The following is a 27711-nucleotide window of genomic DNA, read 5'->3' as shown; positions in this document are numbered from 1 at the left end:
CCACATCTGTGGGCCCTCCAGAACGTTCAGCATGTTCTGGATGTTGGCTGTGGGTTTGTCATAGGTATCACTTATTATTTTGAGGTATGTTCCTTTGATGCCTAGTTTGTTGAGGGTTTTTAACATGAACGGATGCTGAATTTTATTGAAAGCATTTTCTGTGTCTTTTGAGCTGATCATGTAGTTTTTGTCTGTAGTTCTGTTTATGTGATGAATCACATTTATTGGTTTGCGTATGTTGAACCAACCTTGCATCCTAGGGATAAAGCCTACTTGATTGTGGTAGATTAGCTTTTTGATGCGCTTCTAGTTTCTGTTTCCTAGTATTTTGTTGAGGATTTTTACATCTACATTCATCAGGGATATTGGCCTGAAGTTTTCTTTTTTTGTTGTTTCTCTACTAGGTTTTGGTATCAGAATGATGCTGACCTCATAGAATAAGTTGGCAAGGAGTCGCTTCTCCTGAATTTTTGGGAATAGCTTCAGTAGGTTTGGTACGAGGTCTTCTTTATACATCTGATATAATTTGGTTATGAATCCCTCTGGTTTAGGGCTTTTTCTGGTGGGTAGGTTTTTTAGTACTAATTCAGTTTAGGAACTCATTATTGGTCTGTAGAACACATTTTCACAAAATTGAATTTCTATTGTATATACATTTTAAAATCTTCTTTCACAAGATGTGACCTGAGCATTATCTAATAGTGAAAGTCTTTGAAAACATAGTTTTAAATGGTATTTCATTACATGCTTTACTGTAATAAACCTAACCACTTGGATTATGTACTCTTTCACTCTTTCCTTTTTGCATGTCTGTTCCATCCCCTATGCTTTAATCTGGAGGATTTGGTTTCTTGTAGTAGTTGCTGGGTATCATAATTCAGACCTGTGGTTTGGCAGTCAGCCTGGCTGTAGTGTTTAACTGAGTCTCGTGGAAAATCCATGCTTAAAATGAATGTCGTGGAGGATTATATTCACCTCAGTCATTCAAGACTTTGGCATAGACCCCATTCCTTGAGGAGGAGTTGCTGCCACTGTGACTGCCACAGAGAGAAGGAAGCCTGGGCACTTGGGACTGGGAGAACTTGCAGAGTCACAGATATCTTGTCTCAGTGTACATGGGCTGTGTGTGTTGAAATGTACCAGTCTGTGAGGCACTGTGTTTTGAGGTCCCAGTAAGCTAAAGGTAGGTAGAATGGTATCTAGTTCATTCCCTAGTATGCTTTAGATCTAAGTGTTGGTTAATTCCGGAAGGATTGAAGGAGTAGGGGAGATTTAATGAGCTCCATGCAGTCTGCAGGTTATTATCGAGAAAAGAAAATCAGGCTGTCAGTTCCAGGCCCATTCCTCTATAATCACTGTATCCTTTTGAACGAAAGTTGGCACACTTTTTCTGTAAAGGGCCAGATATTTTTAGCTTTGCAGGCCATATGATTTCTGTTGTAAGCATTGAGCTCTTCTGTTACAGAGCAAAAGCAGCCATAGGCAGTACAGGAACAAATGGCCATGGCTATGTTCTAGTAAAACTTTATTTACATAACAGGCAGCAGGCCAGATTGGAGCAATAGTTGTCAACTCCTTTGAAAATGTTTTGGAAACTGTGTCTCTGTCTGTTAGTGGTCATTATCCCCAGTCTCTTAGGATCAGAGTTTTTCTTAGATTACAAAGCTGGATCATACAGACCTGACTTCCAGGTCTGCGTTCTCTCCACTACACTCTGCTGCCTCTTAGAAAAACATAAACTAAATAACTAGAACCCATGGAAAGAGGGAAAAGCCAAGCCCAGAGAGCTGACGTGGGACTAAGAGACAACTGTGAGAGTTTCAATGTGGAATGTTTGTGTGGCTCCCCAACCAGACCGTGACCTCCTTGAAGATTGGGACTGCGTTGTATCTTGTTCTCATTTTCTATTTTATTTTAAAGATCTATCCTTTGGGTTGAACGAATGTGTTTCTTGAACCAGATAAGTGCAACACTGAGTAAACTCTTGTTTCTTTTCTCCCTTCCATCCTCCCAACTTAGTAGCTTCAGTACATTCTTAGCTCTCCTCACTTGCTGTTCTCTAAACATACCAGGTGGCTGGGCACAGTGGCTCATGCCTGTAGTCCCAGCACTTTGGGAAGCCGAGGTGGACAGATCACCGGAGGTCAGGAGTTCAAGACCAGCCTGGCCAACATGGCAAAACCACACTAAAAATACAAGAATTAGCTGGGTATGGTGGCGTGCACCTGTAATCCCAGCTACTTGGGAGGCTGAGGCAGGAGAATCACTTGAACCCAGAAGGCAGAGGTTACAGTGTGCTGAGATTGCGCCACTGCACTCCAGCCTGGGCGACAGAGCGAGAGTCTATCTCAAAAGAACAAAACAAAACAAAACAAAAAACAAACACCAGGTTCTCTCATGAATGTGAATAGTGATGTGGTCCTTCTGTCAGGAAGACATCACCTGAGACCACACACACAGAAAGCCTATTTTTCCTTAGGATACAGTCCTACATCAGGGTTGACAAAGTTTTTTTGTAAGGGTTAGATAGTAAATATTTTAGGTTTTGCAAGCCATATGGTCTCTTCCTCAGCTACTTAACTCTGCCGTTGTAGTACAAGAGCAGCCATAGACAATCTATACATGAATGAGTGTGGCTGTGTTCCAGTAAACTTTACTTATGGATATTGAATTCGAATTTCACGTGATTTTCATGTGTAATGAAATGTGATTGTTTTTATTTAAAACAAAACATTAAAAATGTAAAAGCCATTTTTTTCTTGAAGGCCAGACAAAAACAGGCAATGTGAACCAATTTAATTTAATGTGTGACTCATAGATGCTAACCCTTGCCTTAGCTGCTTAGTAACTTGCCCTAGTCATGTGTTACCCCATGAAAAGAATGGCCTACTTCTGTCATATTGTCTCTAACCTCTGTCACTTCATTTATGATGCTGTGTATTAGTCATGTGTACCTTTGTCTCTCTTGCTGGATTCTGAGCATCTTGAGAGGCAGGGCATGGCCTAGTCAGTCATCTTTGTATCCTTAGTATCAAACCTTAGACTTGACGTGGCACATAGTGGGTATTTAAGAAGTGACTGTTGAATTTGAATTTTATGCTTGATATATGTAAAATGTCATTTCTGCTGATCTTAAAGAGAAACACTTGACTGATATGCATAGGTTTCCCATGTTCTTCCCCTTGAGAGGCCATAGTTAACTGCATTTGCTGCTAGCGGCTCTTGTAAACTCAGTGGTTATATAGCAAAGCCTTTCCAAAGTCTTTTATTTTAGAGCTCTTTTTCAGACAAGAAATGATTATACTTTTTCTTCAACTCATTTATTCAATCATAATGATAAATATGGCTTTCACTATTCTGATGAACCAGAGCTATCATCAGTGTGAAATAATAATAGCCATTGTTTAGTGAACATCTATACTGTATTCCAGTTGATTAGAATTTTTTCTCTAGATTTTTGGTGACCTTCTGATTACTGTTAATTTACATGTTTTTTTATTTTTCTCTACATGTCAAACAAAAAGCAACAACATAAAAAACCCACATGTTTTTTCTTCATACTGTCTATATTATTGAATGACAGACAAACATCTGTCCTTCAAGTCAAATATGAATTAATCATAGACTCCTTTCTCTTCTTCTTCACCCCGCCATATCTAATTGACCACTGTCTGACCTTTTTTTTTTTTTTTAAGATGGAGTCTTACTCTGTTGCCCAGGCTGGAGTGCAGTGGTGTGATCTCAGTTCATTGCAAGCTCCATCTCCCAGGTTCAAGCGACTCTCCTGCCTCAGCCTCCCAAGTAGCTGAGATTACAGACATGCACCACCACACCTGGCTAATTTTCGTATTTTTGGTAGAGATGGGATTTCGCCATGTTGGCCAGGCTGGTCTCAGTCTCCTGACCTCAGATGATCCACCCACTTCGGTCTCCCAGTGTCTTCGTAGTATTAAAAATTATCTTTGGAATTTGTCTTATCTCTATTTCTAATTCATTTAATCTACTTGAAGCCTTAATCATTTATTTTCTTCTAATATGTTGAGCATCTATACCGATTTTCCTGACCCCACTTGCCTCATTCTCCAATTATTCTTCCCATAGTTATCAGCACTGAATGCTAATACTAGTACTTTGTTCATATTAGTTGTTATTAAAACTCTTCGGCTGGGTGCAGTGGCTCACGCCTGTAATCCCAGCACTTTGGGAGGCCGAGGTAGACGGATCAAGAGGTCAGGAGATCGAGACCATCCTGGCTAACACAATGAAACCCCTTCTTTACTAAAAATACAAAAAATTAGCCGAGTGTGGTGGTGGGCACCTGTAGTCCAGCTACTCGGAAGGCTGAGGCAGGAGAGTGGTGTGAACCCGGGAGGCGGAGCTTGCAGAGAGCCGATACCGCGCCACTGCACTCTAGCCTGGGTGACAGAGCCAGACTCTGTCTCAAAAAAACAAAATAAAACAAAAAAAAAACACTCTTCATTTATTCCTTATTATCTTCAAGGTAAGCCCAGCTTCCCAGTCATGACATACAGGACTCTCTGTGTGACCCCAATACTTAACACAGATGTGTTTCAGATTTCAGAATTTTTTGGATTTTAGAAAAGTAATATGGTTTATGCAATACACATATGACATCCTCTGCTCATTTCTGAACACTTATGGGAGTGAATGGCAGGTGCTTTTAATAATTACGCTGGGGTAAATTATGCTAGGTGTAAACTGGACCTGTCTTGGGCAAACCAGGATGTTCTTTACACAGGTTAAGAATGTCAAGCAAAGAGCATTAGGGACGAAGCAATACAAGGAGAACAGATAGAGAGAAGGGAGCAGTGGGTTAATTGGAGTCCTGGAGAAATATTTGAAAAGGGAGAAAGGAACATGGCTCTTGAGGCAGGGGGGAAACCTGGAGCAGGTAGCCTCACGAATCCCAGGGAAGAGGAATTGTTTTTCTGTTATTTTAGAAGCAGAGCCCCTTTAGGAGACTCCTCAGCAGATAATAGTTATTCAGTGAGAGGTCATATTCCTAATTAAAAGGGCCTTTACCTTTTCTTAGAATACTATGTTTGAATGACTTTTTATGTATTAGGATATAAAAGTCTCTTTTAGGCATTTCTGTTTTATAGTCATTGGCCAAAATCTAATTCAGATCCAACTTAAATCCAAATGTCATTTCATGCTATGTTTTATCCTGAGGTTGCTAGTTATTTAGTCAAATATAGTGAGTATAATCACTACAGGCTTAGAGTAAATTTCCATGTCAAGAGGTAGAACATGGCTGGGCGCGGTGGCTCAAGCCTGTAATCCCAGCACTTTGGGAGGCCGAGACAGGCAGATCACAAGGTCAGAAGATCGAGACCATCCTGGCTAACATGGTGAAACCCCGTCTCTACTAAAAAATACAAAAAAACTAGCCAGGCGAGGTGGCGGGCGCCTGTAGTCCCAGCTACTCGGGAGGCTGAGGCAGGAGAGTGGCGTAAAAAACCTGGGAGGCGGAGCTTGCAGTGAGCTGAGATCCGGCCACTGCAGTCCAGCCTGGGCGACAGAGCGAGACTCCATCTCAAAAAAAAAAAAAAAAGAGGTAGAACACATTTATTCTGGAATATTGAATCCTGTAATATTGAAAATCAAAAACAGCCCTTTTTTTTTCTTCTGTAGAAAATAAGATTTTTTAAGGAAGTCAGCAGGAAAATAGAACAAGTGAATATTTTACATTCTTAGTGGTTTATGGTTGGCCATTTTCCCCCAACATTTTGTTATGAAAAGTTAAAATGTACAGAAGAATTGAAAGTCTTATGCAAACCAGCTAGATTCTTTCATTAACATGTTGCTGTATTTCCTTTATCACTGTCCATCTATTTTACCATCTGTTTGTCCCTCTTTCCATCCATCCGTCTATCTTTTTTTTTGGTAAGCATTTCAAGTAAGTTGACTGGCAATTTTTCTAAGCAGCCGTATCTTTATTTTGTTACTGTTTTTTCCTGGATGTTGTAATTACAGTGTCAAGATATTTAATGCAGATGTTTCAGCTAACCCTTTTTCCTATTTCTAGAAATCTGAGATTGCCAATAATCTCTGACAATCTTAAATTATTTTTTAATTCTGGTAAATAGTGTCAGACCTGATTAGAGCCCTCTTTTTCAATTGTTTTGTAATCCAGACAATTAAAACCATTAGTCATTAAAACATAATTTATAGTGGTTTTAAAGCATGACTTTCTAAATTTTAACATTTATTCATATTACGTTGTTTTCAGAGTGGAGAGATCTACAGACCAAGTCATCAAGCCGGTCAATGTAGCAGCTCTATCCAAATGGGTTGGGAAGATACCGCCAGATGTTCTACAAGACATGGCAGTGATTGCTCCTATGCTTGCCAAACTTGGATATGACCCATATGCCAACCCACCTAACTATGGAAAACCTGATCCCAAAATTCTTGAAAACACTCGAAGGGTAAGTGAGATTTTTTAAAGCAACTGAGAAAACTAGATTTGGAATTTGGGATCTGAATACTTTTTTTCTTATTTTATTTCTTGCTATTTAATGATCAGAAAATATTTTGAATTAGACAAATTTGGGCCCAGCAGCCTGGCACGGTGGCTCACGCCTGTAATCCCAGCACTTTGGAGGCCAAGGTGGGTGGATCACAAGGTCAGGAGATTGAGACCATCCTGGCTACCACGGTGAAACCCCGTCTCTACTAAATACACAAAAGATTAGCCAGGCGTGGTGGCAGGTGCCTATAGTCCCGTCTACTCAGGAGGCTGAGGCAGGAGAATGGCGTGAACCCGGGAGGCGGAACTTGCAGTGAGCAGAGATCATGCCACTGCACCCCAGCCTGGGTGACAGAGCGAGACTCCATCTCAAAAAGAAAAAGGAAAAAAAAAGAAAAATTTGGGCCCAGCATAGGGCTGACACCTGTAGTTTTAGCACTTTGGAAGGCCGAGGTGGGAGTGAGCCCAGGATTTCAAGACTAGCCTGGACAACATAGTGACACCCCATCTCTACAAAAAATATAAAAATTAGCCAGGCATGGTCGCATATGACTCTAGTCCCAGCTACCTGGGAGGCTGAGGTGGGAGGATTGCTTGAGCCTGAGAGGTCAAGGCTACAGTGAGCTGAGACTATGCCACTGCACTGTAGCCTGGGTGACAGAGCAAGACCCTGTCTCAAAAAAAGAAAAAAGAATGAAGAAAAATTCTATTTGTAGAATACTTTCTTATCAGAAGTCTTCCACTGCATTTTAAGGATAACTGGCTCGTTGGGGATACTCCTTAGGGTATTTTGCTCAGTTTCTAGGAGTAAAACTCACTGTTGGGAGATTTATTCTCAGCCAATTACTGCAGATCTGCATAAATACTATAATTATTAGTGACCTTACTTCTGATTTCTTTCTTTCTGTAAATCTAATAGTCACTTTACTTTAAACCTTTGTTTAGATGAGCCATAATTTTTGGATACCTAAAGGCTAAACACTGGTTACACTAGAAAAATTATTAAACACTCGTCTTCTGATTAAGAGAAAGTTGCTATTAAAGTGACATTACAGTTTTTATTTTAATAAGTTATGCTCACGTCTTTACAAAATATTGTTTCAGAAAGTGCTGAAAACTCCGAGCTAATTAGATTGTATAGCCTACCAGTTGAGTCTATTTTAAATCAGACCTTATATATTCTTTTCTTTATTGCAGTAAGATCTGTTTAACATAAAATTTACCACTCTAACATGTTTAAAGTGCACAATTCAGTGGCATTAAATACATTCACATTGTTGTGCAACTGTCACCACCATCCATCTCCAGAACATTTTTTGTCTTCCCAAACTGAAATTCTGTACCCGTACTCTTCATTCCTTAGCCCCTGTCAACGGCAGTTTTTTGTGTCACTTACATATATTTTTTGAAACTACATTTCAAATAAGACAACCGTGTTAGCATAAGTTCACTGATAGGCTATTTGATTCCAAGGTGAAAATTCCTTGGCTTTGTCTGGTATTCTCTTTTATATCAATGTCCTTCCCTCCCTACAACCATATGCCATATCATCTCTTTATTCTGTCTTTTGATAACTTTAATTGACAAATTTATGCCACATTTATTTCATTAATTTCTATGTGAATTCCTTTCTCTTAGGTATTACTTTTATTTCCCTTTTTCAGTTCATCATTAGCAGCTATATGGGAAGAGCTGCCTTCTTATAAACCATCACATATGAGGGCAAATTAAAAAAATAATCACTATCCTCTTTATGCTTTTCATATGTATATAAATATTTCCATTATAAAAATATAATCATTATATGAAACTTACAAAATTAAAAGGATAAGAGAATAAAAATCACCTGTAATGTTGCCACCTAGATACATACACATATTATTCTTTTTTAAATTTTCTTATTTATTTACACATATTTTCTTAATATTTTGATGTATTTTCTCTCCTCTGCATTATGTTAAACAAAGGTAAGATTACATATATCATCTTACCTTTATATACACACAGTTTTGTATCCAACCCTTTTAATATTCATGAGCATTTTCCCATTGTGTGCATGCTTTTTAAACATAATTTTTGTAGTTTTATACCTTCATAGAAGCCACCTTAAATTTTTTCTGAAACACACTAGTAAATGAATGAATAAATCAACAAACAAAATACATTTCCCTAGTAGATGTTCTATAATTGATTTTACCATTTTGTTGTTTACAGTTTTCTCTTTGACAGATTGTGCTACAGTGAACATCTTTGCACATGAGACTCAATTTTAGGATTTTTTTTTTTTAAGGTAGGACCAATAAAAGTGGAATTAAACCAGGGTAAAGTGTCTGAGATTTTTAAAAGGTGTTTGATATCTATTGATATTAAAAACAACAACAACAAAAAAAACCTTTGGGCTGGCCACAGTGGCTCACACCTGTAATCCCAGAATTTTGGGAGGCTGAGGTGGGTGGATCGCTTGAGCTCAGGAGTTCAAACCCACCTGGACAACGTGGCAAAATCCCATCTCTACAAAAAATACCAAAGTTAGCCAGGTATGGTGGCACATGCCTGTGGTTTCACCTGCTTGGGAGGCTGAGGTGAGAGGATTGCTTGAGCCTGGGATTTTGAGTTTACAGTGAGCTGAGATTGTGCCACTGCATTCCAGCCTGGGTGATGGAGCGAGACCCTGTCTCAAGAAAACAAAAACGAAAAACAAACAAAAAACCTTTGAACTACCAGCACAATTGAGGTAATTTATTTTAGATTTTTCTTGGTTTTAATAGATTTCATTGATTAATGTAATTGAACATTTTTCAATTATTAGCTATATGTATATATTCTTTTATGAACTATCTTTTAAGTTTTTCCTTTATTTATTTGAGACAGAATTTTGCTCTGTTGGCACAATCTTGGCTTACTGCAGCCTCTGTCTCCTGGGTTCAAGTGATGATTCTCTTGTCTCAGATGGAATTATAGACACACGCTACCAAGCCTGGCTAGTTTTTAGTTTTAGTAAAGATAGGGTTTAGTCGTGTTGGCCTGGCTGATCTCAAACTCCTGACCTCAAGTGATCTACCTGCCTTGGCCTCCCAAAGTGCTGGGGTTACAGGCGTGAGCCACTCTTTCTTTCTTTCTTTCTTTTTTTTTTTTGAAACAGGGTCTTGTTCTTTCGCCCAGGCTGGAGTGCAGTGGCGCTATCTCGGCTCACTGCAAGCTCTACCTCCCAGGTTCACGCCATTCTCCTGCCTCAGCCTTCCAAGTAGCTGGGACTACAGGCGCCCGCCACTACGCCTGGCTAATTTTTTTATGTTTTCATTAAGAGATGGGGTTTCACTGTGTTAGCCAGGATGATCTCAATCTCCTGATTTCATGATCCACCCACCTCGGCCTCCCAAAGTGCTGGGATTACAGGCGTGAGCCACCGTGCCCAGCCAGCATGAGCCACTCCTTAAAGTGTTACATGTATTAAAGTTTTGTGAGCTCTTTGTAGTTGGTAATTCTAGCTTTCTCCTTTGCACAATAGTGAAAGGCTTTTTTTTTTATTACCAAGATACATGTACAGTGCTATTTTGTAGGTTCTCAGGCAGTAGACATTATAGTTTTCTTTTTTTTTTTTTTTTTTTGAGACAGAGTGTCCCTGTGTCGCCCAGGCTGGAGTGCAGTGGCGCAATCTCGGCTCACTGCAAGCTCCACCTCCCGGGTTCACACCATTCTCCCGCCTCAGCCTCCGAGTAGCTGGGACTACAGGCGCCCGCCACCACGCCCGGCTAGTTTTTTGTATTTTTAGTAGAGACGGGGTTTCACCATTGTTAGCCAGGATGGCCTGGATCTCCTGACCTTGTGATCCACCCGCCTCGGCCTCCCAAAGTGCTGGGATTACAGGCTTGAGCCACCGCGCCCGGCGACATTATAGTTTTCTTACATGCAAATTGGCTTGGCTAGATTATCTTTTGCTTTCTTTAGTGGTGGGTTGGGAAGAATGCTATGGTTTGAATCCATGTGACTAAAGAATCTATGTCATACACACTCTTGGTTTTTGAAAGGATTTCAAATTAACACACTGAAATATAAAAACACCACCTTTTTTTTTTTTTTTTTTCTGTCTTTGCCTATCTTTAAAGTGACAGATAATTTTGAGGAAGAAAAGATGAAGTGTGAACTATAATGGTGTTTTTGGGCCTTTTGTGGTAATGCATACAAACTGACATTCTTGTCTTGTGAGGGTAGATTTCATAAGACCTTTTTGCAAAGTAAATCCTGTGTATCTTCAATGCTTTTTTGCCTATAATAAGTCAGATGCTAATGTATCCAGCACTGATGGTCATGAGGTTTTTATAAAGCAGTGCTTGAAAAGAGATTGTTAATTGTTAGCTATGATATGAGATGGGCCCCAGAGAAAGAGGTGGCTGGGGAAGGTGTTTTTCTTTTTTTTTTTTTTTTTTGAGACAGAGTCTCGCTCTGTCGCCCAGGCTGGAGTGCAGCGGCGTGATCTCAGCTCAATGCAAGCTCTGCCTCCCAGGTTCACGCCATTCTCCTGCCTCAGCCTCCTGAGTAGCTGGGACTACAGGCGCCCGCCACCAAGCCCGGCTAATTTTTTGTATTTTTAGTAGAGACGGGGTTTCACCATGTTAGCCAGGATGGTCTCGATCTCCTGACCTCGTGATCCACCCGCCTCAGCCTCCAAAAGTGCTGGGATTATAGGCCTGAGCCACAGCACCCGGCCCGGGAAGGTGTTTTTCTTAGTTATGGTGTGAGAGTGGGAGAAAAATCACATTTTAACTGAGAATATAAAATGTGTATTTCTAGGCCTAAAAATGCTGTTTTTTTTTCTTTTTTTTGTACAATTCTGGGTAGTCTGCAAGTAATAATGAGTCAGCACATTTTAGGGACGTATTGCCCAATATTGAATAGATAATCATGCTTCATGGTTACTGTGACTCACATAGTAAATTGGTAATGAAACGTTAACATATTTTGTACCCTATCCCACCATAGTCTCTAATCCTAAAATTATAGCACATTTCAGTAAATAGTGCTGTCTAGGTTACATCCTTAGCCTTCTTGCATAGATTCTTAACCTTTTTAGACTTAGGAACTTATTTGAGAATTTGATGAAACATGTGGATCCCCTCCTCAGAAATACAGACACACAAATACACAGATTTTACCCACAATTTCAGTAGATACATAGATGTTCCAGAAATCCATCAGATTAAGGACTCCTATTACCCACAATTTCAGTAGATGCATAGATGTGCCAGAAGCCTGTCAGATTAAGGACTCCTATTTTATAGTCTCCTTGCTCAAGCTCATCCACTCATAGGGCTTTCATTACAACCTATTTGCTGATAATCATAAATCTGTATTTCCTAGTGGGTCTCTTTCCTGAGTCCCAGGTTCGTTATTTCCAACTGTCTTCTGTATGTGTCCACAAGGATGCTCTCAAGGTCCAAAATTGAATTTATTGTCTAAACTTGTTCCCTGAGAGGCAGAAACTAGGTGGAATTGTTCATTAAACTGAGCAGGAATCCACCTTGAGAGTGGGGATGAGGCTGTGCTCATCTATACTTGCAGTACCTATGAGCCAGAGAGCAGATTTGAGGAACAGAGTCCTCAGGGCACATAGCTCAAGTCCCACAACAATTCAAGGACCTGGTTGCTAAACAATTCAAGGACCTGGTTGCTAAATTAAGAGAGAGCTAAAAAGCAGATCCAATTTATGAATGGAATATTTAGTTGGAAACTTGAGTAGATAGTACTGAGGAAGAACAAGTGATCAAATGGAAAAGCATGTACCAAAGTGCAGAACCCACAGTAATAGACAAGAAGAAATGTGAAAATGAAGTCAGCTGGGACAGGGGTTAGATTAAATCCCTAAACCAAACAGCAAAAAGCTACAGCAGTTGGAATTGATATTCTTACATTGAAGGTGAAGCCTGGAATGAATGCATAGTTGTGTTTTCTGGTTCCTATACCCAGCAAAAACTGTGTGTTCCTGTTTTTGCTATCTCTATTCTTAGCATGCTTATTCGCCCAGTTACCCAAATTAGGTCTCCTTACTTAAAATTCATGAATGACTCCACTGTTACTACAGGATAGAGTCTAGACTTCTTAGAATGACATTTACTTTTCTAGTATTTGGATATTTTCTCATTATCTTTTTGTTGTTGATTTCTAATGTGACCATTATGGTCAGAGAACACTCATTATGGTTTGTTTCAGTACTTTGAAATATATTGAATATTGCTTTATGGCCAGTATATAGGTCTTATGTGATCACTTGAAAAAATATGTATTCTGTGATTATTGCAGAGTTCTGTAAATATCAGTGAGGTCAAGTAACTTTATAGTGTTGTTATAGTCTAAATGTTATTTGATTTTTTGGTCTGCTTTATTAATTTTGGGAAAATTATGAATTTTTCAATTTTTCCTTACATTTCTAGCAATTTTGTTTCATGTATTTAGGATCTATATTATTGGGAACACACCCATTTAGACCTTCTTGAAGAATTAACTCTTTTGTAATTATGAAATATTTCTCTGTATCTCTGATGTTACCCTCTGAAAGTCTACTTTGTCAGATATGAATATAGCCACAACAGTGTTTTTATGTATACTATATACATGGTATATTTTCCCCATTGTTTTACTTTTAATCTGTGTCTTTATATACCTGGCTTTGTTTGTTAATCCAGTTTTATAGTCTCTGCCTTTTAAATGGAGAGTTAATCCACTTATATTTAATGTAATTATTCATTTGATTGGATTTAAAACTATCATCTTGCTATTTGTTTTTTATTTGGATCATCTATTTTTGTTTCTTTTTTTCTTTGTTTGCCGTCTTTTGGATTAACCTTTTTTAGTATTCCATTGTTTGTATTATCTCCTCTTTTTAGCTCCATCTCTTTGTTTTTTTTTTTTTTTTTTTTTTGCTTATAGTGGTTACTCTGAGACATGGGCTGCACATTTTTTATTTCGTGAAAGTCCAGATAGTATGCCGGGCGCAGTGCCTCACACCTGTAATCCCAGCACTTTGGGAGGCCAAGGCGGGTGGATCACAAGGTCAGGAGATCGAGACCATCCTGGCTAACATGGTGAAACCCCCATCTCTACTAAAAATACAAAAGAAATTAGACAGGCTTGGTGGCAGGTGCCTGTAGTCCCAGCTACTTGGGAGGCTGAGGCAGGAGAATGGCATGAACCCGGGAGGCAGAGCTTGCAGTGAGCCGAGATTGCTCCGCTGCACTCCAGCCTGGGCGACAAAGCGAGACTCCGTCTCAAAAAAAAAAAAAAAAAAAAAAAAATTCCAGATAGTAAATACATTATGCTTTGTGGGCCACAGATGGGCTCTTTGTTCTTTACTTTACTGAAGATCCAGATTTTCATCTGGCATCATTTTTCTTTAGCTTGATGAACTTCCTTTAGCAGTTCTTATAGTAAGGATATGTTGACTACTAATGCTCTTAGGTTTTTTTTTTTTTGAAAATGTGTTTTTTATTTTTTTAATTTGAGAATATTTTGCTGGACATAGAGTTCTAGGCTGTTGGTTGTTTTTTATTTTGTTTTAACTTTCAACATTAAAAAGATACTATTTTATTGGCTTCCCATGTTTTTGATGAAAGTCAGCTGACATTCTTATGAATGTAATTTTTTTTTCTTTGACTGTTACAAGATTTTTCCCTATTTTTGGTTTTCAGCAGTTTGGTTATAATATACCAAATTCTCTGATCCATTCTACTGCCATCTCCAGTGTGGGCCTCAGTTTTGATTAGTTTTTATTAGCCTATCTTTGAATTCATTGATCCCTTCTTTTTCTGTGTCCAGTCTGCTGGTAAACCCATCTGGTGACTTCTTCATTTCAGATCATTTATTTTTCAGTTCTAGAATTTCCCTTTCTCTGCTGGAATTCTTTGCTCTTTACCCATTCTGTTGATCTTTTCCTTTAACATATTCATAATAACTTTTAAAGTCTTCATCCATGGGTCCCTCCCTGTTGAACTTCTTTTCTTTATTATGGGTTATAAGCACACCTTGGAGAGATTGTGGGTTTGGTTCCAGACCGCCAAAATAAAGTGAATATCCCAATAAAACAAGTCACAAATATTTTGGTTTCCCAGTACATATAAAAGTTATACACTATATTGTAGTCTGTCCAGTCTGTAGTAGTATTATGTCAAAAGAAAACACAATGCATATGCCTTAATTTAAAATACTTCATTGCTAAAAAAAAAAATGCTAGCAATCATCCAAGCCTTCAGCAAGTCATAATCATTTTGCTGGTGGAGACTCTTACCTCCATGTTGACTGCTAGACCATTCGGGGTGGTGGTTGCTAAAGATAGGGGTGACGATAGCAATTTGTTTTGTTATGTAATATTCTAAATCCTTTGCTGTCTTTTCAACAATGTTCACAGCATTGAGTAGATTCCATCTCAAGAAACCACTTTCTCTGCTCATTCATAAGAAGCAACTCAAATTCAAGTTTGATCATAAGATTGTAGGAATTCAGCTACATCTTCAGGCTCACTTCTAGTTATGGTTCTTTTGCTATTTCTACCACATTTGCAGTTCCTTCCTCCACTGAAGTCTTGAAGCCCTCAATGTCATCCATCTGATTCTTCCAAATTCCTGTTAACGTTGAAATTTTGACCTCCTCCCATGAATTATGGATGTTCTTAATGGCATCTAAACTGGTGAATCCTTTCCAGAAGGTTTGCAGTTGACTTTGTGCAAATCCATCAGAGGAGTTAGTATCTATGGCAGCTATAGCTTTATGAGATGTATTTCTTAAATAATAATCTTGACAGGGCCAGGCGCAGTGGCTTAAACCTGTAATCCCAGCACTTTGGGAGGCTGAGGTGGGTGGATCACCTGAGGTCAGGAGTTCAAGACCAGCCTGGCCAACATGGCGAAATCCCATCTCTATTAAAAATACAAAAATTAGCTGGGTGTGATGGTGCATGTGTGTAATCCCAGCCACTCAAGAGGATGAGGCAAGAGAATTGTTTGAACCGGGATGGGGAGAGGTTGCAGTGAGCTGAGATTATGCCACTGCACTCCAGCCTGGGCGACAGAGTGAGACTCCATCTCAAAAACAAAACAAAACAAAACAAAACAAAAACAACTTGACAGTAGAAATTACTCCTTGATCCGTGGACTACAGAATGGATGCTGTGTTAACAAGCATGAAAACAACATTCATCTTGTATATCCCTATCCAAACTCATGGGTGACAAGGTGCATTATCAACGAGTAATAGTATTTTGTGAGAAATCTTTTTTCCTAAGCAATAGATCTCAACAGTGGGCTGAAAATTGCACTTTTATGTTATAGAGATAGCTTCTTTCCTTAAGCTTCATGAACCAACAACCTGTACTAGCCTCCAACTTTTCCTCTCTCAGCCTTTATAAAATTAAAGAGAATTAGGGCCTGGCTCTGGATTAGGTTTTGGCTTAAGGGAATGTTGTGACTGGCTTTATCTATCTATCTAGTCCGCTAAAACTTTTGCCATGTCTGCATTAAGACTCTCACTTTCTTACCACTTGTGTGTTCATTGGAGTCGCACTTGAATTTACTTCAAGAACTTTTTCCTTTGTATTCACAACTTGACTATTTGATGCAAGAGGACTAGCTTTCAGCTTATCTTGGCTTTCAACATACCTTCCTCACTAAGCTTAATAGTTTCTAGCTTCTGACTTAAAAGTGAGAGATATGTGACTATTCCTTTCATTTGAACACTTAGAGCCCATTGTTGGATTATTAATTGGCCTTTTTTCAATATCAATGTGTCTCAGGAATAGGGATGCCCAAGGAGAGAGAGAGAGATGGGGGAACAAACAGCCAGTTGGTGTAGCAGTCAGGACATACACATTAAGTTAACTATGTTATATGGGCTTAGGATCATGGCACCCCAAAACAATTACATGGTAACATCAAAGATCACTGATCGCACATCACCATAACAGATATAATAATGAAGTTTGAAATACTGCAAGAATTACCATAATGTCATAAAGAGACATGAAGGGAGCACATGCTGTTGAAAAAAGGTCACCAGTAGACTTGCTCACCATGAGATTACCACACACCTTCAATTTGTGAAAAACACAATATCTTCTGAGCACAATGAAATGAGGTATGCCTGTACTCATTTGCTTCTTCACATGTCTTAGAAGTCTTAACTGCATACTGGACCTTTTGTATAAAAGAAGGGTGGAGAATGAACTAGGTAATACTTTTTGTTTTATTTTTGTTAAAGAGAGCAGTTCTTTCTTCCAGCGGGTAGCTAAGGTGATCATTCAAATTTCACAGTGAATCAAGCTGAGCTGGGGCTGAGCAGCAGCTTTAATTAATTTCAGTTTGCCTCGGGATTCAAATGAGATTAAAGAAATTTGACTTTTAGCCCAACCTTAGCTTTCTGTATCATTTAGATGAGGGGTTGATTTCTTTGATTTTAGCAAGATTTCAGCTGGGAGGCAGTTGGGTTGAAGATTAAATTAATTTACTTTACCTCTGGATTGCAACTATAGCAGGGCCCTGGAACCCAAGCACCACACAGCACTGGGAGATATATCTCTCCCTCTCACTGTGCTCCCACCAGCACTTACTAAGATTCTCTTGTAGTATTACATGTAATTGTCAGACCAAGAGATTTGTTTTTATACTCGGGACTCTTTCAGATTCTAATTAATCATACCAGTCCACAGTCTCACTAAAAGTTTGGCTTGTTTCAGCAAAATCTTTCCACCTATGAGAGACCTCCTTTTCTGCCCACTTGTACCCAGACAGGCAATTGATTCAAGGTAGCTAGAAACAAGCTTTTGTTTCTCTGTGAAGAAGAACTCAGCTTTTCCCAGAAATTGGCTCTGTTAGACTTCTTGGCATTCATTTACTGCTCTTTCGTGGCTTTACAGAAAACTATGAAGTTAGTTTTTCTGGTGTTTTCTTGTTTTGATGAGAGCAGTGGTCTTTGGGGATCAGCTGCATTCAAACCAGATTGGAACTCTTTAGAATGATGGCATTAAGATTCTTTGCCTTCTGCTTTCAACCTTCCTTTTCAATCTCATCTCTTTTTATTCTTTTAACCACCCCATAGTACCTCCCTTTCATTCCTGTAGCACACTGTATACCTCCATACCTTTGTTCCTTCTGCCTTGATTGTCCTTCTTCTCATCTTACAATTTTGTCTTTTAAAACTCAACTCATGTGACACCTCTTCTGTGCCACAGATCCTCCTACTGCACTGTATGTACCTTTACTCGTGTACTTTTCACATCATATTATGATGATTTATATTATATACTGCTGCTTTTAAACTAAGGACTTATCTACTTTGCCAGACATGCCTTCATCTGAAAATGTTAATACAGTTCAAAATGATGCTGTAGTCTTTGTTTAGTTAAGGTAACAACTTTCTGGTCTGAAAAAAAAAAAAAAAAAGACTATGCATCCCTTCAACACAATAAGAGTTTTAAAAGTAATGATGTGGGAGGATCTCTAAGATATGGTCAGTGTTATGTTTTACCATTTGTATTTAGAAAAACAGCTGTGTGTGTATGTATTTATTTATTTTGAAATGGAGTCTCATTCTGTCACCCAGGCTGGAGTTCAGTGGTACGATCTCTGCTCACTGCAACCCCCACCTCCTGGGTTCAAGCGATTCTCCTGCCTCAGCCCCTGGAGTAGCTGGGATTACAGGTGCATGTGCCACCATGCCTGGCTAATTTTTACATTTTTAGTAGAGAAGGGGTTTCACCATGTTGTCTAGGCTGGTCTGAAGCTGTCGCTGACCTCAGGTGATCCACTCACCTTGACCTCCCAAAGTGCTGGGGTTACAGGCATGAGTCACCGCACCTGGCTTGTACATGAAGTTTTTTAAAAATTAAATAAGTAAAGACTTTTCAAGGACAAAGATACCATTTGCATTTTGTAGCTTGAGTGCCAGACTTAATACTTGACAATTACTTGATACTCAATAAATGATTATTATTAGCAAAATAACCTTACACATGGAAAAAGAATATGCCAAGAAAAGGGATCTTCAGGTATGAGGCTCTTGGAGTTATGACTCAGCTCACAAGGATTCTGTTGTAGGTGAGAAATGCTCCATTACCCAGAGGCAAACCCCCAGAGGTTGTGGCAGCACTTTATGACTATGTCTCAGTCTGGGCTCAGTCAGGGAAATATTGAGCCACTGTAAGTGTTATAGGAGTGAGGGGTTTAATGTGTTAATTAAGGCTTATGCAAATGTGGGAGGACTAAAGAAGTGAAGGTCTACACGTTTTTTATTGTATACTAGACATGTTTAAAATAGGAGTAGGGAATGAGCTGAATACAGCTACAGTTGGAAGACTAGAGGAATAGGCACCAATGACTGAAACCTGCAGCTCTATAGTGGGCAGAGAAGTACTAGGAAACTGCCTCTTGCTGCCAAGGTAGGACTCAGTGTGGGAGCCCAAGGAAAGGTCTTTGAAGCCTGCCATGGGGATAAAGTGGAGCTTTAGGAGAGGCCAGTGGAGCAACTGCATCTGACTGCCCTGACCTCTTAAAAATAATGGCTTCTGCTTCATTTCCACCTTCTAAAACTCATAGAAGCCTCTGACTCAGAACCACACAGGGAAAGGAATTCTGGGTGACTTAATTTTCTGTCCTAGACAGCAGTGGTGGTGGTGCCAGTTGACCATCCAGCATAGGCCATTCCTTTGCCAGCCTGGCTTACATACACACCTATTTAAACCGTATTTAACTGCCAGATAAAGCTAATGCTCTGCTTAACATGATGTAACTCTCGCTTAGCAAACTGAAAGCATGCTAACCACTCCCTCAAAGAGGAGATGCTGTATTTCATATTGTGCTTTGTACATTTCTGGCTGATATGAATGTATTCCACTAGCTGAGTCACATCCCCTCTTTGATATCCTAAAAACTTAGATATACTGAGATACAGAGTTAGCCATTTCCTTTTTTTTTTTTTTTTTTGGCAAGGTCTTGTTCTATCGCCCAGGCTGCAGTGCAGTGGCGCCATCATAGCTAACTGCATCCGTGAACTCCTGAGCCCAAGCAATCCACCTGCCTTTGCTTCTCGACTATAGGTGTGCACCACCACACCTAGCTAATTTTTTTTTTTATTTTTAACGTTTTGTAGAGACAAGGTGTCACTGTGTTGCCCAGGCTGCTCTTGAATTCCTGGCCTCAAGCAATCCTGCTGCCTTAGCCTTTCAACGTGTTAGGATTATAGGCATGAACCATCGTGCCCAGCCAGAGTCAATACACCTTATATTAAAGAGTATTATTAGACAGGGAAAAGTGGAAAAAATAATTAGTTAATATATTCAATATATATTCATATCAAAGCAAAGAAGAATATCTGCCAAACTATTGTAGTTCTCATTTTCTGTACCTTTCATGTGATCATAGCAGGTATCTGTCATTTCTTTCTTCCTCTAGCCATTCCATGTTCCTTTGGTCCTCAGTAGTCACCTCAGATGGTCTTTGTTCTTTGCCTTATGGAGTGGCCTAAACCTTCATTCTGGGTGTATGTACCAATAAATGGCCATATCGTTTTGTTCTAGCCGTTAACTTTCCATAATAAACAAGTGTGATAGAAAATCGTAGGTTCCAGGCAATTTCTTTCCTTCTTCCATTGAGTGTTTTTTTCCCATTGTGTATTTTAAACTTGGTTCTTCCTTGATAATCAGGATTAATCAGCCTAGCTATTATAGTACCTACCTTACTTGTCTTTTGGCTGAGTGGCATGAGGAGCAAGAAGTACTGAGTTAACAGTCTCAGCTCTCTATTCAGTGGAAATAATGTGTCTCCCCTAAAGAAGCACTTGTCCCTTGAGGATTAAGACCTGTAAACTGGGAGAGTCCACAGCTGCTGGGAGTTTTCTTTTGGGGAAGGATTTTGATAATACTTAGTGAATATACAGCTATTCCGATTTTCTTCTTCTTGTGTCAATTTTGATAAATTTTATTTTTTAAAGTAATTTGGCCATTTCACTTAAGTTGTCAAATTTGTTGGCAGGAAGCTGCAGTATTTTCTTAGAATCCTTCTAATGTCTGTCAAATTGATAGTGATAACTTATTTTCTATTCTTCATGTGATGACCCCTTGATTCCTCCTCTGTCCACACCCGTTAGTGATTCCCTCCACCTGAATGTGGACAGGACCTGTGACTTGTTTGAAACAAATAGAATACAACACAGGCGATGGGAGATATGTGTTTGCATGATTATATTATATAAGATTACAGCACTGGACTGGCTGGAGTGTGTGCCTCTCTCTCTCTCTCTCTCTCTCTCTCTCTCTGGACACAATGACTGTTATCTTGTTATCTCGTATAGACTCTGGGTTCCTTTATAATACCCTTGTGAATGCATTTATTTTTGTTTTAGCAGGCAATCAACCCAGGTAGGCTGGATTATACATTGTTTTGCCTTTTGCAGGCAGTGGTTCAAATCTCAATTCAGTTATCAAAGCAAAGCCTTTGCTAAGCTGGTTTGGGTTTGTCCTGTGCATGTGTGATTCAGAGGTTAAGCTGAGAGCCGTGTAGGTGCATACATAAAAGTGGAGAGCTCCTTCACCTGCTATTTCTGCTCCAGGAGTTTTCTCTGACTCCCTGTTTTTCTTTGGCTCCTTTCCCTGCTTCCTCTGACCAGAAAGAAAACAATTCCTATCAGAGTTTTAGCCACCTATGTGTGCCGCTTAGTGACTGAAGCTGTCCCACCCTCAAGGAAAAACCTGATGAGAAAAAAATAAACAGGAAACTCACCCTGTAAGGTCACTTCTCCAACTTTTTACTTCCCTCCACAATCTGCCGACTTTTATTTACTTTCCAGATCCTCATGTAGTTTTTTGTTTTGTTTTGTTTTGTTTTGCTTTGTTTTGAGATAGAGTTTTGCTCTTGGTGCCCAGGCTGGAGTGCAGTGGCACAATCTCGTCTCACTGAAGCCTCCCCGTCCTGGGTTGAAGCGACTCTTGCCTCAGCCTCCTGAGTAGCTGAGATTACGGGCAGCCGCCACCATGCACAGCTAATTTTTGGTATTTTTGGTAGAGACAGAGTTTCACTGTGTTGGCCAGGCTGGTCTTCAACTCCTGACCTCAAGTGATCCACCCGCTTCAGCCTCCTCAAAGTGCTGGGATTACGGGCATGAGCCAGTGCGACTAGCCCAAGGTAGTTATTTTTTAAAAGTTTGCTCAAACTTTATAATTGTAATTAGAGGGAGGAACAACTTTATGGGATGTAGTTGGCTTAACCTCACCATAAAGGAACCAAAACTCCACTTCATTCACTTTTTTTTTTTTTTTTTTTGGTGATGGAGTCTCGCTCTGTCCTCTGTCGCCCAGGCTAGAGTGCAGTGGCATGATCTTGGCTCACTGCAAGCTCTACCTCCCAGGTTCACGCCATTCTCCTGCCTCAGCCTCCTGGGTAGCTGAGATTACAGGCGCCCGCTACCACGCCCAGCTAGTTTTTTGTATTTTTAGTAGAGACAAGGTTTCACCGTGTTAGCCAGGATGGTCTCAATCTCCTGACTTTGTGATCCACCTGCCTTGGTCTCCCAAAGTGCTGGGATTACAGGCGTGAGCCTCCACGCCAGGCCCACTTCATTCACTTGAAAAGAAGTACTTGACCAGAAGCAGTACTGTTTAGAATGCCATTATGGTGAATAAGATATTTTGTAAGGGAAAGGATGCTGGTTTTGACAGAAATGTGGGCAGAGAAGGAAATCTTCATTGAGTAAAAGCAGTGTCCTTTTCAGGATGGAAGCAGTCTGGTGTGATCATCCTGCTACAGATGGCTGCCCAGACCCCCTGGGAGCAGCGCTTTATCGGGGCACCATTGTTGGCCTCTCCTGTTGGCAGGTTGGACACTTAGCCGTGATTGTTGTCAGGTCAGCCTTGACAGGTGGAAGCCTGTGTCACTGAGCTCATGCATAACCTTCATTCCTAGTGCTCTCACAGTATGATATGAACTTTGTTCATTAGCCTTCTGAGTAAGGGAAACAGTGGCTGGTAAAATAATGAGTCATTTTGTCCACTCGGTTATTGAGAGCCTCCTCTGCTGAGATTATCCATTGGTCATAATTTACATGGGACACAAATACTCTCACACTTTGTCCTGTTTGAAAATAGTTTCTTGACCTAGCTCGTTTCTACATCTTACCACAAGTTTCCCAACTTATTCTGAGTTTCTGAATTTCCAGTCAAACCATTTGCTACTGACCACAAATCAGTGTGGATTCATATCTATAGCCATCACTCCTTTGAGACAAAATGTGCTGTCATGTACACTGCTTGGAGTGTATGATTAGCAGCCTAAGCGACTTGGGTAACTTGTTAGCCAGTGGTAAAGTATTCAGTCCTTACTAAGTCCTAGTAGTAGCAAGCAAGGACTCTTTCTCAAAAGGGAGAGTAATGATCTCCAGAAGTTAGCATAGCTTTGTTCTGAAATCCTAGGGTTCTATATTGTGATTCACCTCTAGGGCCTGCCATACCTCCACACAGCACTGCGGTCTCCTACAGACATTTCAGGCACCACTGGATCTCTTGAATCATACGGCCTCAGATGTGATACGATTGCAGGGCAGCCTGGACTTATTCCACAGTCATCTTTTGCTCTGGACCCTACTCAGAATGCCACTTTTATGGATTACTTGGTAAATGCATATGAGTAGTAAACCCAAATGAAACAAAACTCAAAAACAACACGTATGTCTTTTCCAAAACCCAAAGAAGCTCACTAGGTGTTGAGTCTATTTCTTATTGGAAGGGGATACTAGGTGTACCAACTTGTCCTCAGAGAAATATATTATTCTCTTTCTTAGATTGTTGAATCCCTGGAAATTTCACAGAGGTGACAGACCACTCAGTTTTTTCAGTGCTTATTTTCTAACCTCTGACACATATGTGTCTTCCCAAAGTAGGTAGGGTGTTGGCTATTTCGTGTTTAATTAAGTCCAGTTAACATGTCTCAGTATAGTGGACCAGTATGCTTTTTTTGTACAGAAGTGAGATGATCAGGGTTCCCGTAGACTAGATTATGACAGAATGCTGTAGTGAGAGTTGCTGTAGCCCTTTGGTGTAAGATGTTACTTCTGATGATCTTTACTAACAGATATAGAGAAGAAGTGCTTGCTTGATCAATAACTACATTTAGATAGTAGGAGCTGTGTTGATTTTCTCTATTTTTAAAGTTAATACATCTAGAACAGCAGTTGTAATAGGAGTCACCACTCATTAAGTATCATCCTGTATCTTAAGTTTTTGTTGGCAATACTAATCTCTGCAGTTTCTCCAGGAATGCAGTATTACTTTTGTTGTAATATTTTGGTAGAGAGAGGCATCTCTCTTTTTCTCTCTCCTTATAAAATATTTCAATGTTGTTAGTTATCTCAAAATGGACTTCGCAGTTTTTTGCTCCCCTGCCAGTGCAGGTTTCAGTCTAAGATCACATCATATATATAGTTTTATATTGTTTTAGTTTTCTTTAATCTGTAACTGTTTCTCAGATGCTCTTTGTCTTCCATGATACTGACATTTTTTTTTGAAGAATGCTGGCAGGTTATTTTACAGTGTTCCTCATTCTGGGTTTGTCTGATGTTTCCTCTTGATTATTATTTGGGTTATGCATATGAGGCCAGAATACTAGGTACATTGTGTGGTTTCATTCTCAAGGTATCCACATTTGAAGGCATATGATGTTCATCTGTCACACTGATGATGTTAATTTCAATCTCATGGTAAATATGTTTTTTCAATGTCTCCACTCTATGGTTACTTTTTTCTCCCTTTCAATTAAAAAGCAATCAGTGGCTGGGCCCTGTGGCTCATGCCTATGATCCCAACACTTTGGGAGACAGAGGCAGGAGGATCACTTAAGTCCAGGAACTCAAGACCAGCCTGGGCAACATAGGGAGACCCTATCTCTACAGGACTGGTGGCATGTGCCTCTTGTCCCAGCTACAGGAGGCTGAGGTGAGAGGATTGCCTGAGCCCAGGATGTCAAGCCTGCAGTGAGCTGAGATCACACCACTGCACTCCAGCCTGAGTGACAGAGTGAGACCCTGTCTCAAAAATAAACTAATTAATTAAAAATAAAAGCAATCAGTGTGGAAAAAACTTAAAGTGTGCAAATAGCCATATGTTGCTTAACGATGGCAATACATTCTGAAAAATGTGTTACTAGGTGATTCTGTCATTGTGCAAACACCATAGGGTGTACTTACATAAATTTAGATAGTATAGCCTGCTACATAGCTAGGCTGTGTGGTGTAACCTGTTGTTCCTACGCTACAAAACTGTACGGCTTGTTACTGTACTGAATACTGTAGGCAGTTGTAACACTATGATAAGTATTATCTAAACATATCTAAACACAGGAAGATACAGTAAAAATACAGAATTATAATCTTATGGGACCGCTGTCATAAGTGTGGTTTATTACTGACCAAAATGTCATTATGTGGCACGTGACTGTATCTTGCTTTTCATCAGGCTTTACACTCTAGATTAGCATCCATTGATTATTCTTACCCACACCAATGATGCAGTTATGATAGTCGGAAAATACTGCTTTTTTCCAACTCCACTGCTCGCTCCATTTCATGGTATTCTAAAGAATGATCATTGTCACAAAATTCAACACCTAATTGTATCTGTTATGATAATGAAAAGAAGCAAATGACCCATTCAAAACAGTTCAGTTGAGAAGAGTTTATCAAAGGAATGACTTACCAAGGTGTGGCCACAATAAGGGAATCAACAAGGAATGGTGAAGCACCCAGTAACTAGCAACAATGGGAAGCCATTGCCACCCTTAGACCTGCGGGGGCAAAGGGAGGGCACATAGTTATCAGACTCATGAAACTGGAATTAATAGAGGAGGAACCACCTACAGGTGCTGTGTCTCTAGAGAAAAACAGCCACTGGCAGCACAGAGGCAAGGTCGAGATGGAGCTGGGGGAATCAGCTGAGTTCTTCCTGCCGCTGCTCTGACCTGTTAGTAGTGCTCACGGTTGCCTAACCATAAGCCAAAGGGCAAGAAAGCCTGGGTGATGCAATCTGGAGAGCTTGGCCTCCTGGGGCACAGAGGGTGTTTGGGGGTTGTGGGAGTGGTAGTATAACCAGCACACTAGCCAAGATTTTATTAATCTGACAAGAAAAGAAAAAGATCTCTGATGCTCAAGAACTAAATGGAGACTTCAGATCATGTTCTTAGATGGGAAGATCGAATAGTATAAATATCTTGGTTCTTGCCACATGAATGTGTCTGCTTAATTCCAGCAATCTAATGGAATTAGGGAGTGAGTGGGGGTGGGGGGTTACCATTATTAAAATGATTCTAAGTTCAATCAGGTAAGAATAACAAGAAAAAAAAATTGTGGCCGGGTGTGGTGGCGCACCCCTGTAATCCCAGCACTTTGGGAGGCTGAGGCAGGTGAATCACCTGAGGTTGGGAGTACAAAACCAGCCTGACCAACATGGAGAAACCCCATCTCTACTAAAAATACAAAATTGTCAGGCATAGTAGCACATGCCTGTAATCCCAGCTACTCAGGAGACTGAGGCAGAAGAATCACTTGAACCCAGGAGGTGGAGGTTGCGGTGAGCTGAGATCACACCATTGCACTCCAGCCTGGGCAACAAGAGTGAAACTCCATCTCAAAAAAAAAAAAAAAAAAAAAATTCTGATTTCACTGCATAATTTTAAAAATATTTTAATTTTGTTTTGAACTAAATATTTTAAAATTATTTGTGTTCATAAATTATTTAGAATGTGTTCTTAAGGGTTTTCTAAGTTACATTTTTGTTACTCATTTCTAACTTAAATATAATATAGTTAAAGAATATTGTCTAAATTATACTAATTCTGTAAAATGTTGTTGAAGCTTAATGATCTAAGATGGGGTCATTTTTTGTGAATCTTAACGTGTATGTGTTCTTGAGAAGGATGTGTATTCACTAATTAATGGGTGCTGGGTTTTATTGGTAGCCCAGAAGTCAAACTTGACAGTTATGTAGCCCTTAATTCATGCTAATGTTTTGTATCATTGGTCTGTAAATAATTGAAAGAGCTATGTCGAAATCTCCCACTTTGTGAATAGATTTGTTCATTTCTCTCTAAAGTTGTCAAATTTTGCTTTATTTTGAGGCTATTTTTTGAGAGCTTACAAATTTAGATTCATTACCATTTTCTAGCAAATTGAACGTTTTATCGTAATGTACGGACTATCACTAAAAGTGCTTTTTGTCTTAAAGTAGAATTGCTAAATAAAATACAAGATGCTCAATTAAATTTGAATTTCAGATAAACATTGAGTACTTTTTTAGTGTAAGTATGTTCTACATATCGCAAAAATGATGCATTGTTCACAGGAACAGAAAACCAAATACCACATGTTCTCACTTATAAGGGGGAACTAAATGATGAGAACACATGGGCACATGGTGGAGTACAAGACACTGGGGTGTACTGGAGGGTGGAGGAGGGAGAGGATCAGGAAGCATAACTAATGAGTACTAGGCTTAATACCTGGGTGCTGAAATAATCTGTACAACACACCCCCATGACATGAGTTTACCTATAGAACAAAACTGTACATGTGCACCTGAACTTAAAAGTTAACAATAAAAGTCTGGCATGGAAAGACATAAACATATGCGGAGCTGGTTATCTCTGATCTTGCACCACTTGTGATAAAGTTGTTTGTAGTATTTAGTGAATGCCTTTAAAAATCTGTATCTTTAGTTATACGTACTTCTTGGTCCTAATATTACTGATTTATGCTACTTATACAATTTTGGCAGGGGGTTTGCTTATTTTGAAGATAATCTTACTACCAGTTTGTCTCTCTAATTAGTATTTTCAAATAGTACTTTCTTTGGCTGTATTCTGTTGCTCCTTTTCTAGCTTGTTGAATTGAACATTTAATTAAGTATTCATCATTCCTTTTGAAAAAATTATTCGTTGTTTATCTAACATTCAAATTTAACTAGGCATCCTATGTTTTGTTCGTTTTTGCTAAATTTGGGAAGCCTATTTAAAAAATATTTTGTTTGATACTACTATAGCTATCTCCAATATTTTTTGGTTATAATTTCCCTAGTATATTGTTTTTGTAAATTTCATTCTTTGAGTCTCTGTGTTTTAATTTTTTTTTTTAATAGATAGCCTATAGTTAGAGTTGTAGTTAGTCTAATCTTACCTATGTTGTTTTTCGAGCAAGTGTAGGGC

General features: G+C 39.4%; 1 protein-coding gene across 1 annotated transcript in view; it reads left to right on the top strand.

Annotated features, from left to right (window-relative positions):
• LOC111530459 (protein-tyrosine sulfotransferase 1) overlaps positions 1 to 27711 on the top strand; it is a 131481-nt gene that overhangs the window by 62960 nt on the left and 40810 nt on the right. The window contains exon 3 of the mRNA XM_023197675.3: positions 6254 to 6452. Within this exon, the coding sequence (XP_023053443.1) occupies positions 6254 to 6452 (199 nt within the window). The remainder of the gene's footprint in view (positions 1 to 6253; positions 6453 to 27711) is intronic.

Source organism: Piliocolobus tephrosceles, unplaced genomic scaffold (assembly GCF_002776525.5).
Source record: "Piliocolobus tephrosceles isolate RC106 unplaced genomic scaffold, ASM277652v3 unscaffolded_75, whole genome shotgun sequence".
Classification (NCBI taxonomy): Eukaryota; Metazoa; Chordata; class Mammalia; order Primates; family Cercopithecidae; genus Piliocolobus; species Piliocolobus tephrosceles.
The sequence above is the reverse complement of the archived record's forward strand: the minus strand, read 5'-3'. Positions and strand labels throughout refer to the sequence as shown.